This window comes from Stegodyphus dumicola, chromosome X1 (assembly GCF_044657685.1).
Source record: "Stegodyphus dumicola isolate Sdum_Otavi_A_Nest chromosome X1, ASM4465768v1".
Lineage (NCBI taxonomy): Eukaryota > Metazoa > Arthropoda > Arachnida > Araneae > Eresidae > Stegodyphus > Stegodyphus dumicola.
Genome location: NC_140780.1, coordinates 101,686,330 through 101,701,421, shown reverse-complemented (window position 1 = coordinate 101,701,421; position 15,092 = coordinate 101,686,330). Strand labels below are relative to the sequence as shown.

Here is a 15,092-nt window from a genome sequence, read left to right as displayed (position 1 = left end):
TGCATCAACAATACAATATACGAGTATTAATACATAATGTAATCATACATAGACAGTAGGCAAAATAATACAACGACACAAAGGATTAAAGTCCAATCATATGAATAATAATATTAAAAGTTCAAATACCAAATAAAGTCGCGCAAGTCTGCAAAGGCTTCGGAACTCGTAACAAGTTCATAGAAAACAGGAAGTCAATAAATAGAGAGCTACCCTGAACTTCCATTAAATGTATTTCTGGCACTCGCATGCAACCTACAATGTAAAATATGCTCCACATCTTTCACAGCATCACCTCAAGCACAAAGTCCACTAATTACAATATGGGAACGAAGTAAATAAATTCCAAAATTCCCATGACAGGTCAAAACCTGAGTAAGTTTATAATCCGTTTGAAAATGCTTCTTACACTTAAGACGTTGAACACTTGTGAAAAATCTATTTGTCCACTGGGCCTTCGAAGAAGCAAGATATTCAATTTCCCAATCAACCACAGTTTTCTCCCAAGCCACATGCTTTCAATAAGCCTTGGGAGTAGACAACATTAAATCAATATCACAAAAAGTCACTTGTTTAGATAAATGGTCAGCCGAGAATAGCACTGTGGCCTCGAACGCGTAGGTAAAATGAATATCTGCAGTTTATCCAATCCCAAGTAATATAAAGCAGGGTTTCTCAACCGGTGGTACGCAAGAGAAAAATAGGTGGTACGGCAAAGAAGCAGGATATTTTTAACTATTAAATTCAAAAATTAAAATCCCAACATCCTGATTGAGTTTTTCCTCTAACACTCGTAAATTTTTGCGATCTGAAAGCTTTGTTCAAGAGTGGTGGTGGTAGTAGTACTTTGTAGTGGTGGCACTAAAGGTTTTCAATTTTTGTTTAGATGGCACGCATTAGTCAAAAGGTTGAGAACCGCTGATATAGAGTCAATTTCCTCCACCAGTTTTTCAGTCGATAGTGTATCAAGTAGAAGAAGGAGAGAAGAAAGTGAATTTGTCCAAATAAGATATTTAAACGTGTCATTCTTACCACAAGAGTTTTGTATTTATTTAACGGCAAGATTTAAGCTCAGAAGCTCGGATGGAGAAACAGAGCATGTATCTAGTATCTTATATTGAACAGCTATATTCTCCTATTGATCTTCATAAATAACAAATGCAAAAGTATTTCGCACAGTTTGTTGTAAAGTAGAATTGTTTCCTTTATGTAGATATTGCATATTTATGCATTCAGATTGGGGAAACTATCTTGATAAACCCCACAAAATGTTTAAAAATAGTATTAAAGACTTATTTAAATATTTGCGCTTTATTTATTTATATTTTATTGTGTAGTTGCATTTATTGATTTTGTTCATCTTATATTTATTTTCACTTATTTAGTATTATTATTATTTAGGCCTTATTTTATTGTAATTTTGAGTACATGTCTTATATGTTTAGCATAATTTTTAATTTCTGGATAGTAACTGCGCATTTATATGCTTAATAATTTTATTTCTTTGTGGCTTTCGAAATTCAAATATATGTTTGAATTCTGTAAATAGTATGAGCAGAACTAAAAATATTGCTGTTCAAATTTACTGATACAACGGATCTTTTCAAAGATTTGGCGGTTTCTAGAAACGTATTTTCGGGAATCTAAAATCTCTTAAAACGATTTTTTTTTTCAGTATGTTCCCTTTCTACTTCGCCTCGTAATCCGTTTTCAATCTGGTTTTTCAATTTTATTTAAGTAATCAGTCATTTTAGTGCTTAATGTTTAAGTATTCTATTATTTTAGTGAGTGTAAACTGGTTCGTTAAACGAATTTACAATTTCGTTGCGCCTTTTGAAATTCGAAGTTGTAAATTTTTTACCGTTAGTGACTTTGCTCTTTAAGGACTAAACATACAGCAGTCTTTCTTACATTAAGAAACATTACGCCAAGCGTTTCGGTTATATGTATTCAACTATTTGATAGGATTGTTGTAGAGTCAGTAGGTTATTTTGAAGCAGGAGATGAAAAATAAACAATGCTGGGACTCGAGCCTGGATCTCTCGAATACGCGCCAAATGTGCTGCCGTTACACCACGAAGGCATGAAGAAAGGAGGGAGAAACTACCTTATATTATTTTTGCCTGAAACTTCAATAAAGATTCAAGCTGGTTTTTTATCTTGTTGGTTCATATAAGATTCTTGCAGAAACCGTTAACATTCAACAATAGTCAAAAATTACTTAGATTAAAATATGGAAATTTTTAATTATAATGTTATAATATCTAGTTTCATATATAGAAAATATTCATATGCACTAAATTTAGCAAAACGAAAAGCATTAGAGCATCGGAACTGACAAACGCTAAAACAGAAATATAGAATCTCTGTTAGGACATATACCCTTATTCTTACAAATGCGGAACTTCGCTGATTCTCATTTTGTTAATCCCAACTTTTAAATGTTAAAAATGTGAGGCTTCTTTATTATAACAACAAAAAATGTGTTCGAAAATGTAAAGCTCAGTTTGCACAGGTGTATGGCATTGCAATGTGATAACACAGGAATTTGTAGGAGCACAAAGTTGGTATTAGGTGATAGAGGCTTTATAAACGACAAAAACCAAACAAAAAGAAAAGTTCTGGATTTGATTTATATTTATCTTGGATCCAGGTTTTACAATCTGACATGTATATGAAGGTAAATGCCGAGCAGCATTACTTATTTAAATTTAAAATTATTAAATTTTAATTCCTAAAAGCAGAGTACTGAAAACCAGTTTTTCTTTTGCTAAAAACATAAAACCTGTGCAATCATTTGCATACTGAAAAAGGTAATGAATAATTTTAAAGCTTATGCTTATATAGGTTGAGTCTTCAAAGAAACATTTAGCTCCCGGATTAAATACACAGGCATATAATAAATCTGTACTTGAATTTTTGAATTCTCGTAGCTGTAAAATGTACCCATATCAGTATAACGGTAGTGTATATAGAGCGGTAGATAAATACTATATAGATTATATGGACAACTCTGTACAGATTGTGGTTATTCGAATAAGGCAAAACACCCAAGGGACATTGCTGCCTAAGTGTAAAGACGCCCCTTCGGGGGGGGGCTTTTTAATGAAACCTGTCTCATATCCACGTCACCCATAGGGAAAATGACGAAAATTAACCCTGCAGCCAGCCTGTTTGCCTGGGATCGAATCCATATCGAACTACCAGTATTCAGCGGTTTCAACCATTCGGCCACTGTTGGCGTCTACAATTTTGAATATGAGCACCAAAATATAAAAAAGTAGAAAATATTTCAGTCAATTACTTCACAACTTTCATAAAAGTTGGCGAAGTTTGAGAATTAGCACCTAGTATGTACAAATTTAAGTATTAGTTACTTATGAGGGAAGATATAGACATCTGGAGGGCAGTGTTATTAAATTTTTCTCATGAAAATGCCTTATTGAAATGGTTGTACTGCAAGTTAAATCTATGTTACTAAAAATGATAAATTTTTGAATATTTCAGTGGTGAGCCACGAAATTTTGAGCATAGTTTGTCTTAGATAAGAACACAAGAATCTCGAAGCCCAAGATTTACATTCTGCGGAAATTTGAACCAGTTTTATATTTAAAATATTCATAAAATTAATGAACATGTTATAGACGCACGCACACTGTTAGAATGGCACACGCATCTTTTCTGATCTTGAGCACAAGAAATTAAAATTTAAAAATTATGTAGAGTATAAATCTGAAGTAACCAACAGGACTTTTCATAATAGAAGTTTGTAAGCTGGTTTTTAGTAATTAAAGTCTTTAATGTGTTCCTTTTATTTTAATAGTTAATAGCTTGCTCGGACAGCCTTTGGTGTGGCATGCTTAACCCATTCCGACGAATGCGTGCCAGGCTTAAGGTCAGCCAAGCAAGATAAGATTAATTTCTTATTCAGATCAATACTACTAAGAAAAACACTGTTAAAATGCTCATTTAAGTACGAAAACAGTTAATTGGCTGTTTCGAAATTTTAGAGGGACTCTACTAAGTGTAAGAACAAAGCAAAATTTGAAAAGGAATTTAATGGCTGACTAAAAGTATGTACTTACCTAGGAATAAAATTGGCAAAATATCGGATTTCCTTTAGTGAAGTATCTGATCGTCGTTTGTGTTCAGACATAACAATGAGGGCACAGTCAGCAGAATAACTTGGATTTAGAGGCGTTGGTCGCGGGTTGGAATACGATACTGGCTGACCGATGGTCAGCAGCGTTGCCGTAACCATCAGGTATCTAAGGGGAGAAAGTTAAATCTTAATACTAAAGAAAATTATATCGGCTTTGAAAATTCAACTCAAAACTTCTGATTTGTTTTTGTGCCATTTCTGATTTAATAACAAAGAAAATGAGATTGATATAAATTTAAAATGCAAAAATTCATCATCTGAACTTTATCTAGAATCCTTTTACCAGACAGTTTTAAGTGACCAACGTAGGAAATGTAATTTAGCAGAGTGGACAAGGGGAAATTGCAGCAGAATTGACAGCAACAAAAAATTATGCATTAAATCGTTAATTACAGTGTAGAATCATTCTTTAGAGTTTTTCCGAAGTCAGGAAATGGAAGAAATCCACAATGACCTTGCCGGTATCCGAACTCCGGACCTCCCGAATTGGCGTCGAACGTGTTTCCAGTTACATCACGAAGATATGCGGAAAAGAATGAGCAGGTACCTTATATACTTCCTCTTTTAAAGAACGATTGTATATTAGGGGACCTAATGGTGGTGATTCTGTCGGTCTTGTCTTCTGTTTAGTTCGGGGAACACTTGTGGAAACTTTTTGAATTTTTTGAAGTCGGAAAAGGGAGGAAATCAGCATTGTCCTCGCCGGCTCTCGAACTTTGGGTCTCCCGAATACGCGTTGAGCGTGCTTCAAGTTACACCTCGAAGCCATGTGGAAAAGAGGAAGAATATCCCTAATAATAGTTATCAAGAGTGCATAATAACAGTATTATACCTCATAACAGTTATAATTGAAAAAAGAAGAGCTACGTTAAAGAATACACTAGAAAGATACTACGTTTATACTAGAAAGTATAAGCTTTATAAATAATAATTGAAAACTAGAATTTTATGAATTACGAAATATAACTGGAAAAGTAAGCAGGATTTTAAAATTTTAAATTTAAATTTTCAATGTAGAATAAAATAAAATTATCTATACGTAAATTAATTTAACATTGTACTTGAAAAATGTCATTAAAATGTCGTCATTAATTTTATATGCATTAGAAATCAAGATCTGTTAAAGCATTAGTTGTATTTAAAAGCTGTTAGTTTCCTACACATTTCGTGCAATAATTAAAATGGCACAATTCATTGAATTGTAGGATTTTATGTTAATTAACCAGTAATTATGATTTGAACATTTGCTTCTTCGTTTTACCTTTACTTCTTCTTTAACTTTTTCTTTCCGTAATCCTTACCAGAATGCAAAGTAGTTGTTGTGTACTTAAGTGGAGCGTTTAAATGTTTTATAGTTAGAGCTTCCGGCAGCCTCGCATTGCAGCTACGCACTATGGCCAGCTCTTCCAAAGTTTTATTCCGGGTTTAGTATATTGCTGGCCGACTTCTAGAATACAGGCTGTTAATTATCTTGAGCCAGCGTAAGTAATTCTGTGTGTAGTCTCAAACTACGTTACCTACATTGAAATTAACTTCATCTTATGCTATTTTAAGTACTCGCAAGTAGCAGAGATTCGCATGTTGTACAAGTTGTGCCTTCTGTTCATTTAAGAGTTAAATAACTTTCTTACGACTAAGTCATCTACTTTAGACTAAGGCGATTACTCGCTTCTTAGTCCCGTATAGGATCTGCAGGACATTGACATACTATTCTGGACATAGCAGAACCCTACAGAATAAAATCATAGAAACTGCTCACGTAACCTTATAAATTATCGTATAACTGGTAAACGCATTGTGCTTTCTTTATCTTCAGTTGTGTCTTCCACGTACATGCGAGAGTTGCCAATTTGTATGGTTACAGAATTTTACGGAAGCTGATCTCGTTCTAAATTTAATTTAAATTTTTTAACATTGCGTTATAGTTCTGGGTATATGAGTTCTGGGTTTGTTGCGTGACATACGAAATGAAATCCGCTACGTTATATTAGGGAATTATTTCAGTTTGCTGCTTTTAGAAAATAAGGTTTGCTGAGTTTGCGAAAGTTAATTTTCAAGTTTAGGAAAAGATTCCAGATATATTCTCAAGACGCAGATGAGTAGAGTTTTTTATGTTATTGTAGGTGTGTCTAATTTGTAAATAGAATTGTATTAATGTTCAAAAATTTCAGAATGGTTATTTTATTTTGTCGTAATTTACTACATATTCTACGTCGGAGTCCATTTGCTTTTAGGTGTGTTGTAAGGATCTTAAGTTTTACTAACGTTTATTTTTATTTTAAATCTTTACTATCACTTCTTATTTTCTACTTCCGGCCAGAATTAAAAGCTTTAACTTATTTATGCAAATTTGTCTGGCGAACGCCAAGTACTTAAGTTGTGGCTTTTTGCCAAGCGAGAGAGAGGAAGGAGTTAGTCGGAGCAGGCCGCTTACCTTAGCAGTTTTACACAGTTGCTGGTTGACTTCCAGGCCAGAGGTTTAATCCTCGTGATAATTTTTAAACGTATTGTAGTGTTAACAGTTCTCTGTACTATATACGGCTTCCTGTTAATATAAGGCCAATCTTCCACGTAGGCCCTTGTTTATTATTCAAAAGTTAAGTTAGAGTTTAGTTAAATATTTTTATATTCTTACGTTCAGACCACAAGTAGTTGGTCTCTGTATTCCGAAGTACGGAAATTATTGTAAAGAGTGAAAAATAAAGGGTTTCGTGTACCCTTCCTGTGTATCTTGTCTACTTCCCACATTTATTGAACATAGCTTTAGTAAGCTCCCTGTTCCGAGTCAAGTCCTTGCATGTTCCCAAAGAAAGTAAGGCGGAACATCGAACCTGATAGTGTAAAGGAATAATATCTAGCGTTAAGCACATTTTTTGCATATGGTTTTTATGCTCCTTCATGTCATTGATTACCTTATCCCCATAGACTTATTTAAAATTTTGAAATTTTTTTATTTTCTATTTCATATTTGGTAAAACTTTAATGAATTTTTGATTAACAAAATTATTTAAAAGCGAGCAATAGCAACGCTGTACGAAAAAAAAAATTATCTCTAGTGCAATGAGCTTGTGTATCGGAAATTCTTAAGATATGCTCATTTTAAAATTGTATTGCGATATCGCTGTGTAACTGAATTTTATGATTTAAGTGTGATGAACATGATATTTAATAAATAAAGGTAACAGACAAAACATTAAAAGAAAGTCTCTTTCGGCTTAGTGTAAAATCTGAAAGCTGTCAGATTTTTTTTAAATTTCTTGTTGACAATATTACCTATCATAGCTTTAGATATTGAAAAACCATGGCTTTCACAGTGTTTTTTAATAATTAAGTATGAAAAAATTTCTTCAGAAAGAGCACAAACGTAGCTTTCCATCCATTCTTCTTTAAAAGTGCCATTTCGCATGAAAACAAAATTGTCAAGTAGCAAACGATAATTTATACTTTCAAAAATATACCTTCAGTTAAAAACAAATTTCCAAGCAGATGATTTTTTGGAATTTTTGCTTGTTAATTTGAACAGTAAATTCAGTTGCCGTTTGAGTGTTCTTATGTGGTGGTTATCAATCTAGTGGATTTTTTTCCCTGTATGTTTTTGCTATTTTTTCTGCATATATTTTGTTAGATAACCAGTTGCTATGGATCTATCCATGATGCTGAGAGAGGTGAGTGAATGTACATCTACATTTATTACTTTATTGGAAGTTCAAAGGAAACTTGACATGACTGAACGGTGTATGAAAGTTGGTTTGATTGCTACTTTCTTTATTTGTTTGAAATGTGGTGATAATATGCGTTTCTGTCAGAGAAAGGGAAGTAGTTTGAATGGCAATGTAGAAAGCAAGGAAAAGTGAATGCGCAATGCGCATGATGTTTGTAGGAGTATAAGAAAAGGTTCATGGCTTAGTCATAGCTTATTGAGTATATGTGATATTTTGGAATTACAAGGTGTTGGTTTTTGAAAATGGGAAATGTATCTGCGATTCAAGAAGCGAAAGTGCATGAGCATGTTGTTATTGATTCGTTTATGTTTTGCAGAGAAGTGTGTATGACGACTGTGATAAATGATAATGTTCCTATTCGTGGTAAAGGAGTGATTTTTAAAGTGGATGAGAGTAAGTTCAGAAAAATGAAGTATGGCAAAAGAAGCCTAAGGACGGTCATTAGGTAATTGGTGCAAAGCTTAAATTGCGGCGGTACTTCGGTTTCTGACGTAAATATTGATGCTAGCCAGAACAAAAAGGGCTCCAGAGCTTTTTTTATATCTCATTATTTATTTTTATTTTACTTTTTATACGGGAGAATATCTAGACTTTTCATGTCCACTACTTAGACATTTGGTACAAGTCTCTAATCAATTACCAAGAGCTTGTGGCATCCATGCCAAGGCGAATTACAACTGTTTTGCAGGCCAAAGGTTGTTTGTTGAGTTGGAGCATAAGGCGCCAAAGGGAAGCCAAGCTTCAAGAAGAAGAAGAAGAAGAAGAAGGTTGTTTGCCACGAATATACAATATTTAAAAACGATTGCATGCTTAAAGAGATCTTGAAATATTAATTCACTTAGTCATGGCTCCAGTTTAAGTAATGAGTAAAACATTCAGATTTTAATAATTTTGGTTGCGTTACATCTTTTATTAAATCATTTAAAATACTTAGAAGTTAAATTTTTACGCAGTTTCTTTACGAAGAGTGTTGTTCTACAAAGTTGTTTCTTATCTTACAAAAATATTTTCTCTCAGGTAGGAAAGGATAAGCTCGGCAATAAGCAAAATTGTCCTGAAACATTTCGTTGAAAATTATATGTCATTAGTCAATTTCATCCAAAATCCAAGATGAATAGGTTTTGGAGATATATCCTCACCGAATTTCAGTAAATACAAAACATCTAATTTTAGAATTTTTAACAATGGTTATTTAAAACCGCTAGCTCTAACTTGATGTTTATAGAACGTAAAAAAGGGATCTTTTAGGAAGATTCGCATTCAAAAACTTAACAGGTATAGCCATCTTGCGACATATTTGTTTACACTGCAAAATTTTTAGTTTCTGACATCTCAGAATAATTTTAGTCATATGAGGGCGGACACTTTTCTGCTATTATTACAACTGTTATTATTTTGACTAATTCGAACATGAGAAGGATTCCTGTCATTAAATGCTATTCCTACACGTATAAAAATGTATTTCTTATATTTTTACTACTCGGTACAGCGTAGACATTCGGATCCTAAAAGCCTCCCTTATACTAGTCATTTTGTAAACTACACTTATGTGCAAAACTGGCTTCACATGCACAAAAATACTGACTTCTAAAAAATTCTGAATAAAATTTAATAAAGTTTTGGGGCCGCGATATACATCATTTATTAAATATAAATTAAAAAATCTCACATGAATGCCTACGACATAAAAGATTATTATACTGGACACTTTGTGCGGTAATAGGACTTGTAATCTTCCCTTACTCGTACAAATACAGCGCAACGTGATTTCATGCTTTCATTAAGATGATTAATTAGAGTTTAGGGAACTAAGTTCTATTCCTCCATTCTTAAAATCAAAGCATTGAAATTTCGGAGAGGAAATTTCACTATTCAGTAGCTTTTCCAAGGCTGATCCACTAGTTCTGCATATAATTCAAGTTAGGAGATTTTTCATTGTTTCGGAGAAATGCATTAAATATTTTGCTTGATGTGCATGCACGTTAACATCCGTGAAAACAAAGGCAGATATTTCACACCTCTAAAAAACCTTACTGAGAGTTGTACATTTCTATCTGGGTATCTCTAAGCAGAAATATATCATGTGCAAGAGAACACGTCAGCTGACCGTTCTTCTATAAGCCATCACATCTTCACTGCAACAGCAATCACATTCCTTTATGATGGTGGGAATATTTTTCTTTGCGCTCTCCATTCTGATGTCAAAGCTTTAAGAATCAGATGTCAAATTGAACCTAAGGCGATCATGAAAGTGAATATAGAGCCATTGCTGATGGGCTTCGGCTAATATGTTCTCTGTATGAAATTGGACTGGCACTAACTTCTTTATTGTAACGTTAGTGAAACACAAACTATTGCATTTCTGGCACAAATATCTTTCTTATTAAACTTCTGTACGTAGTTGCTGAGATATAATATCTCCAATGACGGCTTCCACCTCTAATCGCAGCTTCTTAACCAGCAAGTTCTTATTGTTAGGGGGGAAAATATCCGAAACTGAGAAGCAATTATTTTTACCTCCTACCTTGCCTGCCTTCTTAGTAACAGTTTCAGAGTCCAGGGAAAAGAGACAATCTGTCTTGAAACTTTCAGTCATCGTGCAATATAGATAATTATTTATCTTGCATCTAAAGAGCTTTCATCTCTCTGCTTGATAGATATTTCGGATTAATTTGAATGACACTTCGACATCATGGATGGTGGAACACTGTTTGGGTTCGTTACACTGAAATCAAAACTGAACGTCAGAAATTCACAGCAAGGTGAACTTAGAGCAAAACGACTTTTTTGGATGACTTCACCTATTATTTGAATATCAGAAGCATATTTTTCATACTGAGCATATACATATCAGAAGCATATTTTTATAAGAGATTGGATAATGATAACTGTTTTTTTTTCTCATTTTATGAGAAAATAAATTACTTTGATAGATAGCTTTATAAAATAAGTTTTAAATTTTACTTTAATTTTTTGTGTTTTTTCTTCTTTCATAAAAGTATTTATAATTCACGCACATTTTCTGTTGACTCTAATTACCTCTTTCATTTGATTTAATACGAAAAGAATATTTCTTACATGATTATGTTTATCATGCAAATCTTTAATCTTATATCTTTTAACAAAATGCAACAACTAAATTGATTTATGAATTTCCGCTTAGTTGCCAATGATTAAAGCCACTGAACACTTGTAAGTTGTCAATATTCGCTTCCAAATAAACCGGATTGATTGTATGGGCAATTTCCCGGCTTTTCCTATGCGTATTTTTATTTAAAACTAAATTTCCATATAATGCTCTGCACTTCCAAGACAAGGAATCATCCTATTCTCTGATAAGCCATACTTTACTGAAATATGTAAAAGTGTTTTTTAAAAGATGGGCGATAAGTGCTGTTTTCTTAGCACATCATAGCAAACATGTCTCATCAGTGTGAGACAGGACAGAAAATTGATTAAAACTGGTCATATCTCTTCTTGATCTATGTACAAAATACGAGTATAAAAATTCTATAATTTACTTTGTATTTTATAATTAATTTATAGGCCTTTAATGGTCTTTTTCGTGCGTGCTTTCATAGGTAAATGGTTAGCAAGTTCAGTTAAGGAATAAAAATATCCGTCGTTTGAACCCCGGCAAAAGACCATGTAATTTCTAATGTTTCTCGGTTTCGAAACCTCTATTGGTCTGTACAGTGGCGCTTGAATTGAAATGTAGGGGACATTAATGCGTCACCGCGTGAATTTGGTCGACTGTCGCTCTTTAAGTGGGGAAGAAAATAAGGAATTACTGCTTGCGTGCTCCCCATGCGTACTCTCGTTGCATAAGCAGGAATATGAAGATCCATAGTTCGAATCCCAATGAGGTTGTGATTGACTTCTCATATTTCCTGGTTTCAAAACATCTGTTGGCTTGTAGAAATCATTCTAACAAAGTTATTCTTATCTTATCATTAGCCATGATATATTATAAAGTTCTAGTTAATTTACGTGTCCTTGGCTACTAGAACTTTAGTGAAAGGTATAGCGACTATTCGCTGGTCTTCTTACATCTATAAAATATAGGTCCAAAGAAGGGTTAAAATAGCCTTTTATTCACTCAAATACTATATGTAAGGTTATATGTTAAGTATGCTAGTTCTTGCTTAGGTATTAATTGAACTGTAACGCAACTTAGATAATAGCTAATCTAAACCGTAAAACTAAGGCTTGTGGCTTATAAAACTTAGCAGGGCTATTAATAGAAGTTGCGCCTTAGAGGTCAATGTGCAACTACGCTATGTTTCAATCATAAGGTGCAGTTGAAAGCTCTAATGTAACATAAAAAATCGTGAGAGTTCTAAAGCAACAAATCAGTTCACTTGAATACAAGTGCCTGGAACGAATACACCTGATTATCAAAAATCATTTACAAATTCAGAAATTATCATTTACCATTAGAAGAGATCACTCAAACATAATTGGCAGTGAGCCATTAGAAGAATTCACTAAAACATAATTGGCAGAGAAGCATAAGCCATCCCATTAATAGCTCACTTGCATATTCGCAAAGCCTAGAGACTGTTTCTTCTACTGTTTGCTCCGATTGATTAAAACAGGAAACGTAGGATTACAGAATCTTGTACTTTTTGCTTCATCGCCTATACTATTTCTATATCAGCTTCGTGTACCAAAAAGTGTGCGAAAGCCAATGGTGAAACCGCAGCTCAAGGGTAACGAAGATCGACAAATTTCTCGGTCTTCTAGATCGCTGGTTCTATCCCCGCTCGAGACTTTCACGAACTCTGCTCTGGAGGGATTTATTTTTATCCTCACTTTATTGAATGACTTTGTCATTATTGGTCTTTTCGCCTTCGGGTGCGGTGTTAAAAATTTAACACTTTCATTTTCTCTATTCTTGTTAATGATCATTTTTCTTATTTTTATTTACTGGTTTGTACTCTTTGCAGCAGGTACCAGTAGCAAGATTATGCACCAAGATCCCGAAAAGCATTTCTATAGAAACAGAGAATAATGGCATAAAATATAATTTTAGTTATACTTACTTTCATAATTTAGATTAAAAGAATATGTATCCGATGCCCTTAAATGTTTAATGAATTGATTGATTGTAAATATTGATTGTAAACCTTTTTTCTTGCAAAACAATTATCGTACTTTTAACAGTTTAAATTCAAATACAAATAAACTATTAATAAGATCAGTAGGTTATTTAAAATATATTCCACACAATTCTCTTTAGCTTTCATTTGTAAAATAAAAAATTATCGAATGAAATAAACGCTGTTTCTCCTCACTGTACTGAAAGCCTGGAAGGTTTGTTTGGCGTTAATTACCAAGCCTACCAGGCGATAACTCGCCATTTCAAATATGACCGACAAGCAGATGTTTCATCCAATGAGAGCAGACCGTAGTAGAAATGATCTGTAGACTTTGTGAATATGCAGCTCACTTCAGAGCAACTTAAATAACACAAACAGTTAACGCACCTATTTTGCCTCTGTTCCTAGCGTTTACCAGTCTTCTTCGCGTTAATCTTCTATATTGGAAATTTTTACATAGGAAATCAGAACCGGCAAAGTAAAGGAACATAATTAGTTAAAATAAGTATTACTATTAAATTAGTAAATTTTTATTTTTATTTAAAAAATTACGAAGGATAAAAATTTTTTTGCCTGATAATCATATCTTTAGTTTAGCATGGGAAAGAAACAAATGAATTACATTTTTAACAGATAAACACGACTACGAAACATAAAAATCCTTCCATAAAGCATTACTGAACATTGGAGAATGTCTAATCTAAAAAACAAATCTAGGGATGCGGTAGAAAAAGAACGAGTAAAATTACATGGGTAGTCAGTGAAACATCATTGACACTAAAAAATTTTAAATTATGCCACTAATTGATAAAAGAATATTCTGATGCCATACTATAACTGAACCAGATAAGTGGAGATCTTCAGATTCTGTAAGACTGCAAAATTGGGAAAGGAAGCTCTTTTGGTTATTTCAAGTTTAATCGGTAATTTTCTTTCTGTCTTCATAAAACATTAAAAGAGAAGTTAGCACTAAATCGAGAATGAGTGAAAGTCATTGTTAGTGAAAACAAAGGGCGAATGTTTATTATCTGCTAAACAATCTCTCTACCAAGAGCTTCCGCAAATAATTTATTAAAAACCGGAACGACAGATTCCTCATGCTGATGTGTTATCAAGTATACATTGTGTTAAGATAAGAACCACAAATCATGAACGATGTTAATTGTTCAAGTGGCTTTGTGTTCTTGTCATTGTATCTGACTAACATTATGACCGTTATGATTTGCGTCTCTCTCCGGTGATGTTGTTATTTACAATAACCTACTTCTGATACAGAAGATAAAACGCTCGTTAAAGAACATTTCTGAATTGAAATTCATCAATACTTTGAAAAGATACACTTCAGGAAACTTGGATAGAATGAGAAGAGGAGAGGGAAATAGCAAATCAGTATGACTAAGTTTTATTAAAATGAGATTATATTTACATGAGAAAGAACAGCAATCTTTCTCATGTAAATATAATCTCATTCAATAAAAAATTTTAAATAGAAAAAATTGTAAAAAATTTAAAATAGAAAATATGATTTCTAGTGGATTTTGCAATGAAATTAGTATTTAAGCTTAGAAGGTATTTTCTCCCTGCTTTCCGCGTGCCTTCGTGGCGTAATTGGAAATACGTCTGATGCGTACTCGGAGGTCCGGATTTCGAATCCCCGCGAGAGCATTGCAGATGCTTTCAGTTTCCTGACATCGAGAATTTCTAAATGACTCTACAAGCATTGCCTAAACTAAGGTAGTGAAAGCCAATTCGTCACGATCAGAATTTGGGCAACTGAATCCCCTCAACTCCAATCACTCTGTAAAAGTGGGAGAGTGTAGAAGGTATTTTATCCCTCCTTTCAGCGTGCGATCGTGATGTGATTGAAGGCAAAGCGGACGCGTAATTGGGAGGTCCGGAGTTCAAACCCCGGCGAGGGCATTGCACATTTTTCACGTCTTCTGCATCGATACACCTAATGACTCTAGAAGTTGGATTGTGAAATTGATACCAACATGATTATTATCGCTAACAGTAAATAAGATAGTATGTAAGAATATAACATATGGCACGTTCATCAGTACCCACTGCGAAACTTGCTCACTGATGATAACTGTGAAGAATGGC

General features: G+C 33.6%; 1 protein-coding gene across 2 annotated transcripts in view; it reads right to left on the bottom strand.

Annotated features, from left to right (window-relative positions):
• Positions 1 to 15,092, bottom strand: part of LOC118188027 (chorion peroxidase-like) — a 240,501-nt gene that overhangs the window by 141,397 nt on the left and 84,012 nt on the right. For both annotated transcript variants that reach the window (XM_035358359.2, XM_035358360.2), the window contains exon 2: positions 4,086 to 4,268. In XM_035358359.2, the coding sequence (XP_035214250.1) occupies positions 4,086 to 4,268 (183 nt within the window). The remainder of the gene's footprint in view (positions 1 to 4,085; positions 4,269 to 15,092) is intronic.